This window comes from Camelus dromedarius, chromosome 18 (assembly GCF_036321535.1).
Source record: "Camelus dromedarius isolate mCamDro1 chromosome 18, mCamDro1.pat, whole genome shotgun sequence".
In the NCBI taxonomy this organism is placed as follows: Eukaryota; Metazoa; Chordata; class Mammalia; order Artiodactyla; family Camelidae; genus Camelus; species Camelus dromedarius.
The window spans coordinates 17,088,298-17,109,146 of NC_087453.1; the positions used below are offsets into that span (position 1 = coordinate 17,088,298).

Consider the following 20,849-nt stretch of genomic DNA (forward strand, 5'->3'; position numbering starts at 1 on the left):
GTGCCAACCCCAGGAAGCGGTACGGTCCTTGCTGCCCCAAACCCAAACTCTCTTCCCACTGACTCTGGTTATATAAACACGTGCCTGTTGATGGGTATCTGGGTACATGGAGAAGTAAGCAGTGGCTTGCGGGTGCCTTATATCCTCCATCCCACATCTCCCACTTTTTGATATGTTAATATTGACAGTTTTTCTCAATCTTACATGTAAAGTTCTTGCAAACACAGCTTCAAGCCCCACCTTCTCCAACTAGAATGTTGTTCCTAAGTACCCTCTTTGCAGAAGTTTCAGCTGTTCCAGTGACGGCTGAGAGGGGGAAGTGAGGAGTCCAAAGCAATAGGGGCCTGAAGGTAACCTCTGCTACTTGGTAACTTTTCTCGGCTTCTGGGTTTTCCCCGAGGCGTTGTCAATATGTCTATGCAGACGGGCACCCGGATTGGAGAATGAGCTGGCCCCAGTGGAGAGCTGCTTCAAAGATTCAGCCCCTGCTCTATCAGTGAACCAGACTAGATGCTCCGATCACCCACCCCACCCCCTTCCCTCCCCCAACCATGGCCTCTTAACTTTCCTGTGGTCAGTGAACCAGCGATCCTGCCAGAGCTCATGTTGATGGTGATGGAGATGTTGGTTCTTTAGAAAAGCAAAAGGGGATGACCCAGACTCAGCTCATGAAGGCATCCTTTTGGGTCCCAGTCTAGGAGAAAACTCTTCAGAAATAGATACTGCAGCCAGATGTGGGACATGGAGGCAAAAAGCAGCTACCCAAGGATTATGGACTGAGGATGCAGAATGTTGGTGGCTTTGCAGCTGACTTTAAGAGAGGTGAGCTGAGGTTCCTGAGATCTCCATCTTCATGGGATCATCAAGAAAGGAATGAACCCAAACTAAAGACACAGAGCATTTGGTTAGGGAGACTGTCCACTGCTAAGCAGGCTACCGAGGGAAGTTCAGAGAGTCCCTGAGCCCTAGGCACATTTAAAGACACCAGTAATTGACACCTGTGTTTAAGGATGAAGCCTGGCCTGTCAGGGATGGGTCGAACCAGGTGACTCAATATGGAGGCCCCATAAAGCCTGTCCCATCTATGATGTTAGCTCTTTTACCTGAGTCTACTTCCTCTTTCCAGGAGGTGAGCTCTTACCTACAACACTTGAATGAGTGCTTGTGGTAGCATCACTGAACAGCTCCACTTTGAAACCTAACTGATGTCCCAAAGGCTTGTGGTAGGAAGAAGGGAACACTTTGTTTCCCAGCCAAAGGACAGAAGGCTGGCTTCTGCTCAGGCATGGATAAGGTCAGTGTCATTTTGAACAGTGGCCAAGTAGTATTAGAGATGGACAAGGAAGATCCTGTGACAGGTAGAGCCTGCTGTGTGTTTCCCAAGACTCACTTCTTTTATCACCTGGGCACCCAACTGGACTACATTTCCCAGCCTCCTTTGCAGTTAGATATGGCCATGCGACTGGGTTCTGGCCAATGGAATGTGGGCATAAATGTGTGTTACTTCAGATGTTGTCTGGATTTCCCAGTCTCCAGAACTGTGAGAAATAAATATCTGTTGTTTAAGCCACCCAGCCTGTGATACTTTGTTATGGCAGCCTGAGCTAAGATAGCACTTAAAAAATACCGTGTTGCTTTCTTCCAGCCTCCATGTTTTCTGATGAAAAACATGCTGCTATTGGAAGAGTTCTTCCTTTACAGATAAGATGTCATTTTTCTCTGGCTGCTTTCAAGGTTTTTTTTTTTTTTTTTCCTTTATCCCACTTTTCAGAAATTTAATTATTATGTGTCTTGGCATAGAGTTCTTTGGGTTTATCCCATTTGGAATGTGCTCAGCTCTTGAATCTGTAGATTTATGTATCTTGCTAAATTTGGGAAGTTTTCAGCCCTTATTTCACTGCGTACTTTTTCAGCCCCTCCCACTTTCTCCTCTTCTGAGACTCTGAGGACCTGAATGTTAGATCTTTTGTTATAGTCCCATGGGTCCCTGAGGCTCTATTCATTTTTTTCAATCTATTTTCTCTCTGTAAGAAAGGAATGCAAGACCCACTCACAACATTCCAGAAATAAATAGCCTCCAGCATCAATCAGCTGTATAGTCTCCTAGTCCCTCAACTGAGGGAGGGGCTTACACTCATGGCAAACATGACCCTTGCTTGCCTGGGCCAGGCCCAGACTTACCGCCCTGAGATGGAAGAGTGCCTTGCAGTCAGAGGAGTTGGGCATGAGAGCGAAGGCCTGGATGTCCATCACTGGCATGAAGGTCACATTCCCGGGGGTGAACATCAGGAATGGCGCTGATTCAGGTGACGTCTCAAAACTCTAGCTCCATATTGGGATACAACCTGGCCAGATGGAGAAAAAGGGCAGAGACTCAGGGAGGACAAGAGACAGAGGGACCCCCAGCTGTAACTCAGAAGAACAGGTGGGAAGATGCCCAAGGCTCACATCTTCAAGGGCTCTAAACCAGCAGGGAAAAATCACAGGGTGGTGGGAATTGTATTTTTCAGAACTCCTTTTCAATGGACAGCTTTATGGTTGGAAAGGATGGGTGAGACACCCCAGTGGGCATGCTCCAAAAGCAGTGGATGGTCACCACACTGCCTCCTACTCAGGCCAGCTTGTGTTGACTCGTGTGCAAGTCTGGGGTCAGAGCTGAATTGCCCGGCTCAAGAAGGGGAAGACTGAAGACTCTTCTCCTCTCTGCCCCTGCCACTTTTCAGCTCTGCTCTCCATAAACATCAAACAAATACCAATTATTGGCCTAGCCCCCAATTATCAGCCTGCCCAATGTGCCCCCATTTGTGCCCTGGAAGGATCCTGTGTATTTGCACCGGTTGAGTGTCATCTCCCATTTGATCCTCCTAACAACCCAGTAAGGCAGGTTCTATGATAGTGATTCCCATTTGACAAATGAAGAAGCTGAGGCCCAACAAAGTTGAGTTGCCAACACAGAAAACAGCAGACCCCGGATTCAAATCCAGGCAATCTGAGTCCAGATCCTGTGTCTTTATGCTGCAAGGAGTCAGAGAGTGATGGGGATTTTGTACCAAAAAAAAAAAAAAAAATCACTTAGTAACTTATTTTTATCCACTATTCTAATAAATAAGCTGTTTGGAGAAAATTTCTGGACAGCTCATAGATGTCCATCTACCGTCTCCACACCTGGCCCATGTCAACGGGCTTGTCTTGTCCTCTGTGATGAGCAGGCAGAGGTCTTACCTTAGGAACAATGGCCCAGAAGGAGTTGGTGTTCAGGAGGACTGGAGAGTCCAAGGGAATTTGCAGCAGACGAAGCAGGAAGTTACTTGAGAAGCAGGACAACAGAGTAGTCAGAGGTGTGGACTTCGAGTTCAGGCAGCCTGGGCTCACATACGGCTTCCACCATTTTTCAGCCAACTGATGGTTGATAAACTGCATTAGGTTCTGCACCCGGAAAAGGAGGGTGATAATAGCACTTGTGCAGGGTGTGTGAGGATGGAAGGAGATGATATACAGGTGAGGTGCTGAGTGCAGGGCCTGGAACATAGGAAGGACTTAATAAATGTGTTATTGTTATTTGCTACTTCTCAGGACGCTCCCCTAAAAGGTGAGAAAGAGCTGATAACCACTGCAGCCTGGATTTAATGTGCTTTCAGATATGGCTTCCCCCAAACTAATTTTCTTTAAAAAAAATTTTTTTAAGAGGCGGGAGACAATTTGGTTTATTTATTTATAAATGGCAGTACTGGGGGTTGAATCCAGGAACTCATGCGTGTTTAACACGAGCTCTACCACTGAGCTATACCCTCCCCGCCTTCCAAACTCATTTTCTAGCCAGGAATCTCTCATTGTGCTATTCTCTACCCATGCCTATGACTTGCCCATCTTTCAGTGCGGCGAACCCTGCCTGCACCTGTCCACAGCCCACCTTCCTTAATCTCTTCCCGCCTCAAGATCCCCACTCTTCACCTGGGTTGCTCCTACAGCTCTGACCACCGTGCTGGGCTGTGGGCTGTGGAGCTGCGCCTCTCAGACCCCCTCTTCAAGGTGATCTGCTGGGGGGAGGGCAGTCGGCTGACAAGCCTCCACAACCCCCTGCCTCACGCTAAGCCCCACACTGTTCACACTGAAGCCATGCTCCTCAGACAGCTCCCAGCCCCTGACTGAGCACCGCTGGGGTGGTAGGGCTGGAGAATATTGTCAGATTCCAGGATTCAAGGTGATCAATTGAGAGCATGAGCCAGCATAAAAAACAAACTTATGGTCACCAAAGGGGAAAGGAGGAGGAGGAGGAATAAATTAGGAGTGTGGGATTAGCAGATACAAACTACTATATACAAAATAGATAAACAACAAGGTCCTACTGTATAGCACAGGGAACCATATTCAATAGCTTGTAATAATCTATAATGAAAAAGAATATACACATGTATAGCTGAATCGGCCATGAGCCAAGTCTGGCCTGGCGATACCTGCCTGGTAAAGCTTATGCAACTGCCTGTGGTCGGATCTGCAAGATCGCGCAGAGGATTTCAGCCTGGAGCCCGACTCCTTAGATTTCTGCCTGAGACGGCACTCCTCTCATTAGCAAGCTTTGTGCTGTGGCTCCCCATCAGCTTAGCTGAGGCTTCTCAGAGTTACAGCAGCACTTTTTCTACCCCCCCAGCTCTATCCTCCTCTCCCCGTTATCTCTCATGGGTGTTCCCCTGATAAACTTCTTACAAGTCTAACGCTGTCTTGGCATCTGATGCTTAGAGGACCTGATATGATACATCAGACTCTGTCTTATTTTCTAATAATAGCTGACATGAACACCTTGTGCATCAGACATCAAGCTCTTTGGAGACAGTCTCTCATACAGTCATCATCCCTGGGGAACCAGCACTCTTGGGATCCACACGCACAGATGGGGAAACTGAGGCACAGCCTGGCTTTCAACCCACATTTGGCAGGCTTCAAATTCCACATTCTTCCCCCGGCTCCCTAGAGCACCCTCAATGGGTCTACTGTCCTCCTGATATTCTCTCCTGGGACCCCCTCAGCCTCCTCCTTCCCTTACTCACATGCTTATTTTGGATGGTGAAGTTCATGAGCCCAGCCTGGTGGTACACCCTGCTGGCCATGTTGAAGACATATTCGGAGACAGCAAAGTAGATCATATAGTCATGTTTCTCGGGCAGCCTGATGAGCGGAGCATCGAAGGGGACTGAAAAGCTTCCGTTTTGGCCAAAGAATTCACCCTGGAGACAGAAGAACATATCAGCCACAAAGGTTACTACCAGAGAGGATGTCAGGCAGAAGCATCCAAAGCCTGCTTGGGTGGTGGCCGGGGTGGCGATTCCTCTCCAGAATGTGGGGCCAGGGATCCTGAAAGATTCCTTCTGGCCCCACAACATCTAGGCCCTGACAGCTGCGTGAAATCCCCCAATTATAGAGTCTTCTCCTTGGGTAGGGACCTATGTCCTGTGTTCTCCCAGGCTCAGAAGGTAGGGGAGGAGGCACAGCCCCACGATGAAAGCACAGACTCTGGAGCTTAACTGTGTGAGTTTGGGTCCTGGCCTGCCACTTACTAGCTCTGGGACCTTGGGTAAGTCTCCAACCTCCCTGTGCCTCAACTTCCTCACCTGCAAAATGGGGATAGTGCTGTTGGTCTGAAATACATTTTATGAAATACATTGATATCTGTACAAATACTTAAAACAGCATCTGACACATAGTTAGAAGCATATAAGTGTCAGTGAAATAAATGAAACTGGAGAGGGTGGCACTCCAGGTCCTGGCTCAACCCACAGAGGAGTTGTGGAAGAGACAGGATTGAAGACTGGATGCATTTTTTCCCTATCACTGCTGCAACAAATGATGATAATCTTAGTGGCTTAAAGCAAAACAGCTTTATTCCCTTACCTTTCTGCAGGTCAGAAGCTTAAACTCAGGATACTGGCAAGCCTGTCCTTCTGGAGGCTTCAAGGGCGAATCTGCTTCCTCGCCTTTTCTACCTTGTAAGAGGCCATCTGCATTCCTTGGCTTGTGGCCCCTCCCTCGTATCACCCTGACCTTTAGTTTCACTCCAGCTTCTTGCTTCCATTGTCACATTGCCTCCTGTCCCTTATCTCCTGTCTGCTTTTTATAAGGACCCCTATGATTAACAGCTCATTAATCCAGGATAATCTTGTCATCTCAAGATACTTAATTTAATCATACTTGCAGGGACCTACAATAGGGAGTAAGGCAGGTAGTAATAATACTGCTACCGTATGCATGTACTAAGTGCCAGGCACTTGCTAAGCACTTTATACATGTCGCAATGTCTGTAGCAACTTTATGAGGTAAGGCTATTGTTATTCCAATTTAGTAGAGGCTCAGAGAGGTTAAGTAATTCTGCCAAGGTACCCCAGCACATAAGTGCTAGAGCCAGGATTTGAGCTCAGGTCTTCCAGACTCCAGAAAGATTTATTATGTTGGTTCAGAGACCTCGTCTTAGGTTTTGCTCTGCAATGCCAAGTACCACATCTGCCCACTGTGGGCACTGGCCAGGGATGTGGACTGACAGGCAGATGGACTGGAGAAGAAGAGTAGGAGCCAACTCTGGGAGGCAGGGCTGATTTTTCTGCCAGCCTTCAGCTATAAGGCCCTTTCTCCACAGCCCCTTACCTTGAAGGGCATGTGCAGGCCTTGGGAGCTCCTACTAAACTGTAGTCAATGCCAGCAATCTGGTTAACCATCAGGGTGACTGTGGAACAGGAAAGAGACAGCATTATTTACAGGGTCGTCAAACACAGTTGTGCAAGTACACTGCACAACTCCAGGGAGCTCCTTTCACATGGATTACAGCCTTTGGAGAAAGGAAATGAGGCTGGCGCTGATCCACAGTACCTTCAGTCACAAAGAGAGCACTTTATTCACTCAACATTTTTTGAGCACTTGCTGTATACTGGGGCTGATGAAACAGCTGAGTGGGACAGTCAAGGTCCCTGTCCTTATGGAGCTGACATTCCAGAGGGAGAAAAAAGACAACTGAATACTTGAGCAAATAAATGTAGGTAGCATAAGTCCACAGGATGATGCCAGCTATATAATGGGGGGAAAGTGGTGGGTAGGGATTCAGAGGAGGTGTCGCTTGGGCTGAGATCTGAAGGAAGAGTAGGTGTTTCTGAGTTACCACCCTTGATCACCTTACTCCCCCTCCTCCAGAGAACAGACCCTCAAGAGAGGTGGTCACCCCATATTCAACTCTATAGGATGGAGAAATACTCGACGGGGAAAATTCCCTCAGGGCTCTTGGGAGATGATGGTAATGATTCCAGGGGTACAGGGTGCCATGGTAACTGATGGCATCCAGAGGAGAGAGGGAGGCTCCAAACCTGGCAGAGTCCAGAGATAGGGCTCCAGGTAAGAGGCTGTTGACTTCCTGACCATTTCACAGATCTGTCAGAAGCGGATGAGAAAGCCAGGTGAGCCCCTCCTCCACCTCCCTCTCTGGCCGTGTCCCTGTTCCTGCCCCACCGCCAGTCCAGGAACCATGGGTTATAGGTAGGTGTGTGTGGGGAGGGAGCGTATGGTGGAAATGGAGAAGAAACTGCTACCTTCATCAGCCACAGCACTTGGACACTGTCCCATTTGGGCTAGCCTCTCACAGGTGGGTCTAGCTTAAGTGCCTAGGCTTTTCCAGAACCCACATTAAAACTGGATGGTGGTCAAGTCAGCACTGCCCTAGGGTCTGCTCTTGTCATGGTCCTCAGTTCAGTGTCTTGGCATGCCAAGAAGTGCAGTATGTCAATGCATTTATTAGACAGCACGGGGGACAAAGCAGAAGAGCTTCTTGAGGAGGCAGCTCTTGAATCAGAGGCTCCACCACCCATCCCCCAGCCTCTTTGTTTCCTCTTCCTACTTGGGTTCTTTGCCATCTGGGATTAGGGGACCTGTGGAGGAGCACGGAGCCTGGTCTGCAGGCAGTACTGACTAGGGCCACCAGGGACCCCCCCAAAGCAAAGCCTGAAGGAGCGTTCTCTGGAGAATTCCAGTCCCTCAGCTGGCCACCAATTTACTCCTCTGTGTCAAGACTGGGAGATCCCAGAAGTTCCTAGTTTGTAATTTCCTAACTTCAGCTATTCCTGCACCATTTCTGTGAATTCGCCGTTCTTACTTATTAATTTACTTAATATTTTCTTTACATCAAGTGATCTTTTAAAAACGACATATGTTTAGTAAAAAATTCAGAAACTTTCTATCACTCTTGTCAATGGGAATCGGGTATCCCTTGGCATAAACAGGATATAACTGGGAAAAAAAATACAAAGGATTGAAAAGCCACTGTGGAAGTCGGGCTAGACAAGGCTGCCCAGCAGAGAATGCCCCTCTTTGTTAAAGGAAAGTGTTCAGCATACATTAGCCCCAAACTGAGACTTCCCCTTTGAAAGAGAAAAAGGCCCACATAGGGAATCACTGATTCATTCTATCAGTCTGCATAATTTAATACCCAAGGCTCCACATGACTGAAAATCAACTGTTCATTTGGGGGAAGCTTCCCCACTTTGGGAACCATTGTTTTGTGCAAACTCCAAGCCAGCCTGTGTCAGCTGGGACTGAACTGGCTTTTCCCTGAGCATAGGGTAAAGGCAACACCACCTGGGCAGCCAGCTCTTCGGGCCTGAATCCATTCACCCCAAATCCCTCTCTCTGTAGAGCCACCCAGGGATTTGCACTCAGAGCCCCATGGAGGTTGAAGTCAGTGACCACACCCTCTGAAACTGTCTATTCCTTGGGCTTAGCCTCTCTGGCACCTGCCCTGTTCCCTCCTGGACACATGGTACTCAGATTTTTCTGGCCCGTATTTCCTATATTTGTAGGGCAGGGATCACAGTTTGCCTCTCACTTCAGCCTGCTGCACAGGGCTCCTGGGAGCACAAATAGCCATGAAAATAAGCTCCTCCCCTGTACCAGGCACTAGTTAGTGTCATAGCTATGATGTCATATGGTCCTCACAATAGTCCTGAAAGGTGGCTGCTGTGATTAGACCTATTTTAATAAACAAGAAGTCTAAGGCTCAGAGAGGTTAAGCCAGTTAACCAAGGCATCACAGCCAGCAAAGTGGCAGAACTGGGTAAAGGGTAAACCCAAAGTGTCTGACGGCAGAGATCATTTGCTCGACAGTGAAGGTTCCAGGAGGTAAAAACCAGTTGGGAAATGACTCTGACAGTAATAACGGTGAGTGCTCTGAACACACCCAGTGTACCGGGTACTCCATGTGGTCATCTAATCAAATCCTCACCAGCCCCCTTCAAAGTGGGGGTCATTGTCTCCACTTTACAGATGAGAAGACTGAGGTTCCAGGGAGTCCGTCAACTTGTCCAAAGATACTTCTTTAGACAGAGGGTAAATGGAAGAAGTACCTCTTAGCCTCCGAGACCAAGGCTTTTTCCAGAGGTGAGAGATACGAAGGGCCAACCTCACTGCTATTCTCAATGTGGTGCATTTTTTTAGGGGGGGAGTCTTATATAAGACATATTTTCCTCTACTTAAGATGAGAAAGATATCCTAGGTTTTCTTCCAAAAACTTTTAGATTTATTTGAGCATTTAAATCTATAGACCACTTAGAGTTCATTTTTGCATATTATGATGTGAGGGAAGAATTTAAAGTCACTTCTCCATATCTCTCTAATATTATCTACAGCTAGATGTCAGACACTCTGTTGGTTCTAAATGCCAATGTAGCATATGTGGTCAGACAAAGTTGGGAAAGCCCTGAAATTTGCCTTTGCATCATTAATAAAGAAGGTTTTGTTAAGCAAATTCAAATGACAGCCTTCTTCAGAGACAAGGCTGTTTCCAAATATCAGATGTGTGTGTGCTGTTGATCCGGTGTTAACTGCAAATCTGCTTATCCTTTTGTTTATCTTTTGTTCCAAGATATTTTTGAAACTGTTTTCAATTCTTTCATTGAAGAGGTTCAGGATCCAGCTGGAGAAAAGAGGAAAGAGGGTCAGAAACCACTTTATGATTCACTGAAGGGCCCGAACTTTCCCCATGCTGTTCCAAAATGGGACCCAGCCAGATGGATTTAATCCAAGGGAAGGTCACCCACGGTATTTTCCTGAATCAGAAATGTTAGTGGGAGTAGGCTAGTTAGGGTTAGGGTGTTGACTACGTACATCAGCTTCTCCAGCATCCTCTTCCTTCCTTAAAACTCACTCCCTTCCCAGTCCAGTCCTTGTGGTTCAGTGGGACTAACTCCACCTCTACCCCCAGGTCTAAAGGCAGGTCCTAGAGCCTGGCTCAGCCAATAAGAGTCCCTAATGGTTACCCAGGGATGGGCACGTAACCCCACATTGACCAATGAGAGCTTTCCTCAGGGCTTTTCTCGGTGCTGTAGAGGAAAGTTGGCTCCTGCTTGCTGAGATGGTGGGCTCTGAGGGCCGAGGAAACTGGAGCTTTCTGTGAGCATCTTCACGACTTTGAGGGTGCGGGACCCTGCCTGGGAAGGAAGCAGCCCTAGATCCAGAGACAGAGAGATTCCTGGTGACATTGGTCAAATACCTGGATCCAGTCATAGCTTTGAATTCATGTTGTGGACTTTACAAGTGTATATGGGCCAGACAAGGCCGTTTTTAATGCTTAAATATCTGGGTTGAATTTTTGTAACTCGCAACCTAAAGGAGGCTGGTGAATTTGGAGTCAAAAGTTCTAAAGACTGCCTGGGGAGAGGGAACAGTGGACCAAGAAGAATAGGAATGGATATGAATAGTTTGTTTAGAAAAAATGAAATGTGTGGCTCTTACACATAGGTAAAGATGCTCAACATTATTCACAACAAGATCAACAGTCACTAAAACTGAGAAACTCTCACCTGTTAGATTGGCAAAAAGTTAAATCTCTACTGATCTGCCCGTGCTGGTGGTCATACTTTGCTACCTTGCATGTGGGAGTGGAAACTAGCAAGCCCCTTGGAGAGCCATTTGTTAGCATAGATTAAAATTACGAAATTGCACGTCCATTTTAAGAATATATCCTATAGTTAATTGGCCCAGGTACAAAATGACATTATACCCAAGCTTATCCTTTGTAACACTGTTTGTAGTAACAAGAGACTGGAAGAAACCTCCCCTGACCCCAAACTAAAAGTTTATCAGTAGAGACTAATTATATAGATTTTAGTGTCATACCATGGAACACTTTGAAAAGTACTTTGAACAGGGCTGTAAAGTACTGTTCTGATGTAGTAAGGCTTATAAATCCATTGCTAAGTGAGAGAAGCCAGAGACATAACACTGTATAGAGCATGCTACCATTTATGTAAAAAATAAAAAAATAAAATATCTGTGCGTGCAGGCAAAGACTCTCAGGAGTGATACGTAAGACGCTGTTAACCTTGGTCACTTCTGGCAAGGAGAGCTGCTTGGTCAGAGAACCAGAGTGGAGAGATAATTTTTCGTTCTGCACCCTTTTCCGCTTTTTGAATTTTGAAGTACGTGGATGAATTACTCTCTTGAAAACTTAAAAAAAAATTTCCTCCTGTCTATTTTGCATCATCTTATGTTCCTAGCATTCAGCTCAGGATCTGACAAATCATAGGGGATCAATACATCTTTGTGGAATGAAAGATTAAGTAAAGCTGCCAAGTCCTCATTTTGGTCAAGACCATGAGTGTTTGTGTTTTCTGTGTTCCTGTCTATAGCACCCCAACCATGCAGCTACAACCACTATAATGAAGTAGCTAAAACATCTTGCTGGCTCTACTGTGTCCATTTCCACTTTGTGTGTGTGTGTGTGTGTGTGTGTGTGTGTGTGTGTGTGTGTAAACCATACAGAGTTTCATGGCTTTGCTCCTGAGAAATGGGGTATTATGCCCACCTAATGAAAACAATACGGTAGGGGAGGGTACAGCTCAATGGCAGAGCGGGTGCTGAGCATGCACAAGGTTCTGGGTTCAGTCCCCAGTACCTCCATTAAATATAAATAAATAAGCAAGCCTAATTACCTCCCTAATAAATAAATAAAAAGAAACTGCCATTAAAAAAAAAATACAAAACAACACGGTGGTTTGAAGCGATGCAGACTCAGCTAAAAGTTGCCTTTCCCAAACAGCAGCCTCGAGTTCAAAGCCTCTAGTGTTCGTGCAGAAAACATTTGTCAGTTGAATAAACGGACAATGAACAGCCTCTGGGTTCCCCAAAATGTAAATTCCCCTGAAACTGACAGGATTAAAGGACATTTTGTTCCCATCCACATGGTCACCCGACATGGACACTTCGAGCACAGCGTAACTGACTGTTTATTCTGTTTGCTACTGTCCCCCCGCCAGTCCCAGTCTGTTCTTCTCTGTGCCCTGGGGGGATGAAAACTGCAGATTCACCTCTCAAGCTCTCCTGCTCTCTGGGTGCTGATTGTTTTGGCTAATGGGAGGCACAGGCGGGAAGGAGAGAGAAGCTGGGGTTATTTTTATCTAGGTGCCTCCTGCTGTGCCACTATACTCCTGTCCCACAGCCCCTTCTCCAAGTTTCCAGCTCTAGGCTCTGGTAACACCCTTCCCTCCCCTTGTTGAACACCCCTCATCCTGCCTGCCCTCCAGTTAATACTTTCTTCATTAGACTCCTTGTCAGTTAAACCTTTTGAGTTGCCCTCTGTGTCGTGCCAGGATCTGAGTGACGGAGTGCCAACCGAAACAGAGGGAGCAGGCAGTCATCCTTCATTCATTCATTCCATATTCACTGAGCAGCCCCTCCAGGCAAGTCCCTTCAAAACGCCAGCTTGCCATCGAAGGCAATCTTGCCCAGACTTCTGCAAACTTTTCTTAAAGGGCCAGATCGTAAACATTGTTGGCATTGCCAGCCATGTGGTCTCTGACACAGCTACTCAGCACTGCTGTTGTAGGACTAAAGCAATCACTGACATAATGTGAACCAATGGGTGTGACTGTGCTCCAGGGAATCTTACAAAAGGAGGTGGCGGGTGGATGTGGTCCAGAGGACTTAGTTCACGGACTTCTGATTGTGATGAATCCTAAACCTTGCTCTTATGTCTTATCAGAGGCATCCCGTGGGTGAGCTGGATGCTGAGCAGCTGTGACAATCTCCAGCAAGTGTGTGGGGTCATTTACCTTAGGTATCCGGAAATTTCAATGCTGACTTGGCCAATGGAGTTGCTACAGTGGGTCAGGGAGGCAGTGGGCTGTCCAGACTGGTCCTTGCCGAAGTTCAGAGAAACTGAGATGGAAATGTCATCCACACTCAGATCAAAAGTACCATATAAGTTGCTGGGTGGAAGAAATGAGAAGCAAGGAGTGTATAACCAGTCACCTCCTGAGAGAGGAGCCAGCACAAGCAGACCCAAGTGTGTCTCCCAGGCCCCACTAAACAGCTGTGTGCCCTGAGCCTCAACTTACTAACTAAAACAGCCAGTATTTATTGAGCATTCGCCACTTGCCAGGCACGCTGCTAACTGCCTAACATCTGTTATTTTCTTTAATCCACAACTGCATCTATGAAGTGGGTTATTATTGACCCCATTTTATAGACAATAAAACTGAGTCTTAGGGTTGGTCAGATCTGGGTCCTTTCTAGACTGGATGTTTCAGAACCCAGAAATGGAAGCAGGGGGAGAGGACAAGTCCTTGCCCAAAGCCAAGAGCCAGGAAACCCCAGTACTACTCACACAAAAGACTTTTGCACCTTCCAGTTCCCACTGACAGACACGTAGTTATTGAACAGGGAGGCTCTGATACCCTGCTCTGTGTGTAGTCTCAGATTAGAGTTCAGGAGCACGAAGCGACGGATCCTCAGTCTGGGGAAGGCAGATAGACTATCAGCCTTAGAAAAACCAGGCGCACATCAGTCCTCTGAGCATGAGTCCCCTCCAGCCTCTCATACTCTTTCAAATGTATTGACTTAAACAGCAAAAGGACAATTAAATCATCTCATCCGCGTCCTTCAAGGTCTGCTCAGGCTCTCCCTCCTCCAGGAAGCCTTCCACAACCTTCCAAGATCAAAGGCCTTCCTCTGATCTCTGACACCCGCCCCTATTAGCTGCTGCCGCCCGTCCTGCTCACTGGACTGTCACCACTGCGAGGACCCTGTGAGCTGACTTTGCATTATGTGTCTTGCAGCTTCCCTTTTGTAACCCCAACCCCCACCTGCACACACACTTCGAATACAAATAAGTGCTCACAGTTTAGATCTGAGATCACCCAGTGTGACCTGTGATCACCTGTGGGCCGTATATATGACAGGCACGCTTTAGACATGCTTTTCTTTTCCTATAGTGTTAAAAAAAAAAAACCAGAATCAGTTGCCAACTTTTAAAATTAGAAAGTTTCACACCTAAAATATGAAGGAAAAGAAAACAAGATGTCTGGCTTTTCTTGAAAAAATAAAAAAGCAATGCTCATTTTCCCTTACAGCATCAATCAACTGCAGGTGAGTAGCAGCTGCCCCTCTTTAAATGGGGGCTTTGCCCTCCAAGTAAACACTGCACCAGTCATCTACTTGCTTGTTCTCAGGCCCATTCCCTGTCCTTCCCTCCCTCTGACCTATATTGGGTGGGAATGATGTGTGCAAACTACATTTCCCAGAACCCTTTTAACTGGTGTCTAATTAGGATTGGCCAATGGGAGGCACTGGGGGGAGGTGAGTGGATAGGAAAAGGGGAGAAGCCAGGGTGTTTCTTCTCTCTCTGCCTTGGATTGTATCTTTGGCAGTGGTTACATTTCCACATTGGGGCCAGCTCCTGCCAGACAACCCCTTCCTTTATGATCCTAGCTCCTACCTAGAGGCCCTGGCTCCTGTGCTCTGTAGATACTGTCTTCTATCTTTGTCTCTCCAGCTTTTAGTGATGTTAGTGACTTTTGTTTGTTGCTCATTTGGGTTTCATCATTCCCTGTTTGGCTTTTCAGCTCCTCTAACACCTCTGAAGCAAATTCCCTATATGCAGTTGCCTCCATTGAAGTTCCTGGCATGGGTTTTTGATTTTCTGGCTTGTCCCTGATGGATATATTCACCCTGCCTGGTACACCCATCTGTCTTACTCACACTCCCTTGTGGTCATTTAAGTCAGTGGCTCTTGTCAGATCAACACTCATTAGTTCACTCAACAAACATTCACTGAGATCCTGCTCTGTCAGACCTGGCTCCAGGCACGGAGGCCACAGAGATACAAAATCCAGTCCCTGCCGTTGGAGAGCTCACTGTTGGTGGCAGATCTGGATGTTAACAGACCACAGTAACCGTCTGTGAAAACCAGGTGCAGGGGGTGCTCTAGAGCCGTGGGGAGGGGCAGTGCCCTCTAAGTGGCATGGTCTGGATATTTTGTGTATGTGTGTGTGTGTATGTGTGTGTGTGTGTGCATGTGTGTGTAAATTTATAGTAGCTTCTCTTTGCCCACTTTTTTAAGGAAATTTTCTTGCAAGACTTGGGGAGGATTCTAAGAGGCAGCCATTTCTACTAGTGATGGACAGATGATTCCCAAGGACCGATTCTGGACACTGAGCAGGATGGGGATGGAATATCCATGCAGTCAAAGAATGGATGAGAAGAGAGTAAGGGGTGAGGACTCTAAGACAATATGAGACAGTTGGAGGGAGTTTAAGGTCAGTGAAGTCTCACAGGGAGGGAGATTAGGAACTGGGGCTGCTCACCAGAAACCAGGAGGCTCCCTGCTTTACTCCTCATTGGAGATGTGTGTGGGTGCTATCTTCAAGGGGTAGTATGCAAATAAAATGTGAAAAGATCCCAGAAAGACTTAAAGCCCTTGATTACAAACCCCTAACAGACTCTGGAGGGATAGATGGTGTGTCTCAAGCAGGTCCCTAATCTGGGTAATCAGGAGAGTAGCCAGGGGATCCTGGCAGAGCAACAGTCCAGGGCTGGTCTTCGCAGGACTGACATAGGGACTGATGAATGGTTTCTAAGGGTTTCCCTCCCATATGGATAATTCAAAAATCACATAGCACCTTCCAGAAATCCCTCAAGAGCTGACCATGATCCCTTTGCCTTTAGTCCAAGTGATGATCCCCTGTTTATCCCCACGACCTTAGGTCCCCATGACTCTAGGTTCCCATTCTTCTTCCTCTGCTGCCCCCATGGTGGAGAATAGGGTGCTCACCCGCTAAACACATAGTTCACGTTTCCAATCAAACAGATTCTGAAGCTTCCCGAGAAATCAGGCAACTTGATGGCAGACAGCTCCTTCTTCAGGGTGGCTATTCCATACTGGCGGGCTGGGGGAAAATGGGGGGTGTTGCGTTAGCTCATTCAGGGGGAGGGAGCTAAGTATAACAGCTTAATGGTTGGGCTTTGGAATCACGTGGACTGGGAATAAGTTCAGGATTTACCACTTACAACTGGTGTAATCCTAAGCAAATCCTTAAATTCCCTGAGCCTCAGTTCCCCCATCTGTAAAATGGCAATAAGAATAAGAATAAGGATAACAACCTGAGACAGAGAATTAAGTTAGCTCGTGAGTGCAAAGTACCAGGTAAATGAAAATCATTGTTATTTATTCATTCAACAAGATCGTGGAATCAATCATGGGATACAGAGGGGCTTTTGAGGAATCATTTACTGCAATATGGTCAACCCTTAGCATTTTTCACTATTGCCTGGGCCCTATGTTAACAATTCAGATTCCCAGACCCAACTTCAGCAAGTTGGGTGGATCTCTGGAATCTGTGTTTTAACAAGTGTCCCAGCAATTCTAATGTGGGTGGTCCACAGACCACCCTGGGAACAATACTGACCTAATCAGTATTGTTGCCCTTGGCTCCTGTTATTCAAGATGAGGAAACTGAAGCCTGGACGGTGACATATCCAAAGGTTTCTAAGATAGGCAATGGCAGAATCCCAGCCTGTGATTCCTTGTCCTGATGACCACACCACCCTGTGGGCAAGGATGGGCACCAGAGGAATGACATCCCCCTTCACCCTTACCATATTTCAGGCCTTTTCTGGTGATCTTGCCCACGATCTCAGGATTAGGTGTTCCTTCTCCAAACCTGGTGACCTCTGCCAGGAGCAGTAGGGCTACTACCACACAGTATGGTCTGGCCATCATCCTGTCCTCAGCTCCTTCCTGGGTAGAGGTCGGTCAGAGTCTCTTTGTAGGAGCCTCCCTTCCTGAAGGTGACAGCAGGGGCTTAGGCGCTTACAAAGCCAGGGGCCAGATGAGGAACTGAGCCAGCTGGGAGGGAGAGCAGAGAAAGTTCAAGGCTTCGGGGCAGCTCAAGTTCTAGCAACTTGAGATGAAGGGGAAGGTTGCTTGTGAAACTGTTTGAGGTTTATTTCTGGCCTGAGAATAGCCGAAGTGGTACCACCACCTCCACCCTCTTCCTCTTCCAAGTGCTGCTGCCCAGTACTGCCAGAGGAGCCTGCCTACCCACACCTCTCTCTGGCTGAACACCTTCCATTCATTCACCACTATCTACAGACTGAAATCTAAACACCCAGCCTGGCAGTGAAAGCCACTGCAACTTGGCTGCGAGACACCTCTCCAACCGGACCTTCCACCGTCCCGCTCTGGCTTCGCTGGAGTCCACTGTTCTCCACTTAGGCCGTACAAGACCATCCCAAGTCAGGTCACAAAGACGATGAATGGATTCCACAACTTGAGGCTCCAGACACATTTAGACTTTCTCTTGCCTATGTTGTTTTAAAATCAACTTTATTAAGGTATAATTTATATGCAATAAACTGCACACATTTTAAGTGTTACAGTTCGATGCGTCTTGACAAATGTATACATCAGTGCAATCACATCGTAATCAAAATAAAAAACACTTCCATCACCCCAAGAAGTTCTCTTGCCTCTTCCCAATCTCCTTCCCCACCTCCTATCCCACAAACCACTGATCTGCCTTTGGTTGTCATTGATTCATTTCGCCTTTTCTGGAGCTTCATATAACCGGACTCATACAGTGTGTGTTCCTTTCTGACTGGCTTTTTCACGCAATGTTAGTTTTCTGAGATTCATCCATCTTATTTCATGCATCGCTAATTCATTCTTTTTTTTTTTTTTTTACATTTTGTGTATATTTCCCTGTGCTATACAGTGTAGTCTATTCTACAATTTTGAAGTCCCAGTCTATCCCTTCCCACCCTCCACCCCCCTGGTAACCACAAGTCTGTATTCTCTGTGAGTCTATTTCTGTCCTTTATTTACGCTTTGTTTTTGTTTGTTTTTGTTTTTTAGATTCCACATATGAGCGACCTCATATGGTATTTTTCTTTCTCTTTCTGGCTTACTTCACTTAGAATGACATTCTCCAGGAGCATCCATGTTGCTGCAAATGGCATTATGTTGTCGGTTTTTATGGCTGAGTAGTATTCCATTGTATAAATATACCACCTCTTCTTTATCCAGTCACCTGTTGATGGACATTTAGGCTGTTTCCATGTTTTGGCTATTGTAAATAGTACTGCTATGAACATTGGGGTGCAGGTGTCATCCTGAAGTAGATTTCCTTCTGGATACAAGCCCAGGAGTGGGATTCCTGGGTCATATGGTAAGTCTATTCCTAGTCTTTTGAGGAATCTCCACACTGTTTTCCATAGTGGCTGCACCAAACTGCATTCCCACCAGCAGTGTAGGAGGGTTCCCCTTTCTCCACAGCCTCTCCAGAATTTGTCATTTGTGGATTTTTGAATGACGGCCATTCTGACTGGTGTGAGGTGATACCTCATTGTAGTTTTGATTTGCATTTCTCTGATAATTAGTGATATTGAGCATTTTTTCATGTGCTTTTTGATCATTTGTATGTCTTCCTTGGAGAATTGCTTGTTTAGGTCTTCTGCCTATTTTTGGATTGGGTTGTTTATTTTTTTCTTATTGAGTCGTATGAGCTGCTTATATATTCTGGAGATCAAGCCTTTGTCGGTTTCACTTGCAAAAATTTTCTCCCATTCTGTAGGTTTTCTTCTTTTACTTCTGGTTTCCTTTGCTGTGCAGAAGCTTGTAAGTTTCATTAGGTCCCATTTGTTTATTCTTGCTTTTATTTCTTCTAGGAGAAAAAATTTTAAATGTATGTCAGATAATGTTTTGCCTATGTTTTCCTCTAGGAGGTTTATTGTATCTTGTCTTATGTTTAAGTCTTTAATCCATTTTGAGTTGATTTTTGTATATGGTGTAAGGGAGTGTTCTAGCTTCATTGTTTTACATGCTGCTGTCCAGTTTTCCCAGCACCATTTGCTGAAGAGACTGTCTTTATTCCAATGTATATTCTTGCCTCCTTTGTCAAAGATGAGTTGACCAAAAGTTTGTGGGTTCATTTCTGGGCTCTCTATTCTGTTCCATTGGTCTATATGTCTGTTTTGGTACCAATACCATGCTGTCTTGATGACTGTAGCTCTATAGTAATTCATTCTTTTTTGTTGTGGCGTCGTGCTCTGCACGGGAGCTAGAACAATCCTTTTATGATACTTGTAATTTTCTTTAACTAGGAAATACGTTCACATGGTTCAAAAATCAATCAGTATAGAAAGATGTGCAGTGAAAAATCTTACTCGCATTCCCCTTTTGCCTCTCCTCCCCATCAAATCAACATGTTTCTACTGTGATAAGTGCAAAGATACAGAAGGTGCTTTGAGAGCTTATCTTCTAGGGCTCATGGGAGCACAGAAAAGAAGCAATTAAGAGAGTAGAAGTGGTCAAGCTTGGTTTTGAAGTACGTGTAGAAGTTTGGCAAACAGATACAGAGAGGGACGTTACCCTGGGCTGGGAGGACAGCAGGAGCCCAGGCATGGAGGCCTGAGACAGCACAGGGCATTCTGGAAGGCGCAAATAACTGTGCGAGAGTAAAGGGTTGCAGGTGGAGGAGAGAATGAAGGAAGAGGAAGCATAAGCATGGGCCAGAATCCCCTCTTGAAGGGCCCCATTATCCAGCATGGAGTGGTTTTATTCTCCAGTAACTGGTAACCCCTCTACTGTGTTACATCCTCCGTTTTCCCTAGAGAGGGAGCTCCCTTCCCGACTTCTCAGCCCTGATTCCATCACTTTTCAATCCTGTTTGGTTTCATTTCTGACTCGGTCCTGTGCATGTAAAATCTCAATCTCATGTTCTACTTAGTGTTTCTACCCCTGTGCGGGCTTCTGTGGCTCTCATGGCTTGGAGCGTGCGGGCATGTATGCGTATGTGTGTGTGCGTGTTTGTACAAGAGCATGTGCTTACACACATGTGCCTGCATGTGTGTGCATCTGTGTGTGTGTGGAGGGGTGGCCTTCTCCTCCACGTACCCTCCCTCTTCCCTGCTCTGTTCCTGTGAAGAAGAGGGAGGGGAGGCCACCTGGGGGAGTTGAAAGTCCTCTTTGTCTATCTCAGTGGTGATGACCTGCTTAAGGTCATCACCACTGACCAAGCTGGATGACTGTCAGCCCCGGGTGGGTAAACAGAGGCTCCCAAAAGACCTGTCAATGAGGGACTCAATTCCAAGCAGCTGTCTAGACAAGAATCAGCCCTTGGGAGACTCACTCTCTACCTGCAGCCCCAAGTTTGTGTCCTCAACCCTAGGCTTGTGGCCAGAATCGAGTCCAGTTCTCCTTTCCTTTGGAAGACAGGATCATCTCAGGGAGGTGGTCCATGCCTCTTCTTTGCTTGCTTGCTTGTAGCACCACTGCATCTCTCACCAGTGTTCTTTATTTCTGCTCTGGATCACAAGGGCTGTTCAGCAAGCCCTGGACTCCGCTGATAACCAATTAGGAAATGAAATGTCAGTCTCTGCTTGTTTCAGAATCCCTACATTTCTAAGAGCAGTTCTCTTTGTGGCCCTTCTGCCTTGGCTTTGTTTAAGGGACCAGTTGAGAATCTGTTCCCCTCTCCCACAGGACGGTGTGGGGAAGGGAGAGCTGAGAGTCTTTCTTTACAACTCTCTGGGAATAGTTTCATCAG

The 20,849-nt window shown here is 46.5% G+C and overlaps 1 protein-coding gene across 1 annotated transcript; it reads right to left on the bottom strand.

The window, feature by feature from the left end:
* Positions 1-924: 924 nt before the first annotated feature.
* LOC105085042 (lipopolysaccharide-binding protein) lies at positions 925-17,023 on the bottom strand. The gene is made up of 11 exons (XM_064475982.1): positions 16,900-17,023; positions 16,076-16,190; positions 13,631-13,759; positions 13,077-13,232; positions 12,556-12,617; positions 6,634-6,712; positions 5,887-5,890; positions 5,046-5,222; positions 3,223-3,426; positions 2,182-2,322; positions 925-933 (listed from the first exon to the last, which is right to left on the bottom strand). Exons 1-11 carry the CDS (start codon positions 17,021-17,023, stop codon positions 925-927), a joined length of 1,200 nt encoding a protein of 399 aa, XP_064332052.1.
* Positions 17,024-20,849: the final 3,826 nt, after the last annotated feature.

Excerpts from the sequence above, each read along its gene's own strand:
- LOC105085042 (XM_064475982.1), bottom strand. The coding sequence starts at position 17,023 with ATGATGGCCAGACCATACTGTGTGGTAGTAGCCCTACTGCTCCTGGCA. Across the intron at positions 13,760-16,075 it reads GTGAACTATGTGTTTAGCGG|ACTGAGGATCCGTCGCTTCG; the intron begins GTGAGCACCCTA and ends TGCCTTCCCCAG. Across the intron at positions 12,618-13,076 it reads GAAATTTCCGGATACCTAAG|ATCCTGGCACGACACAGAGG; the intron begins GTAAATGACCCC and ends TCCGTCACTCAG.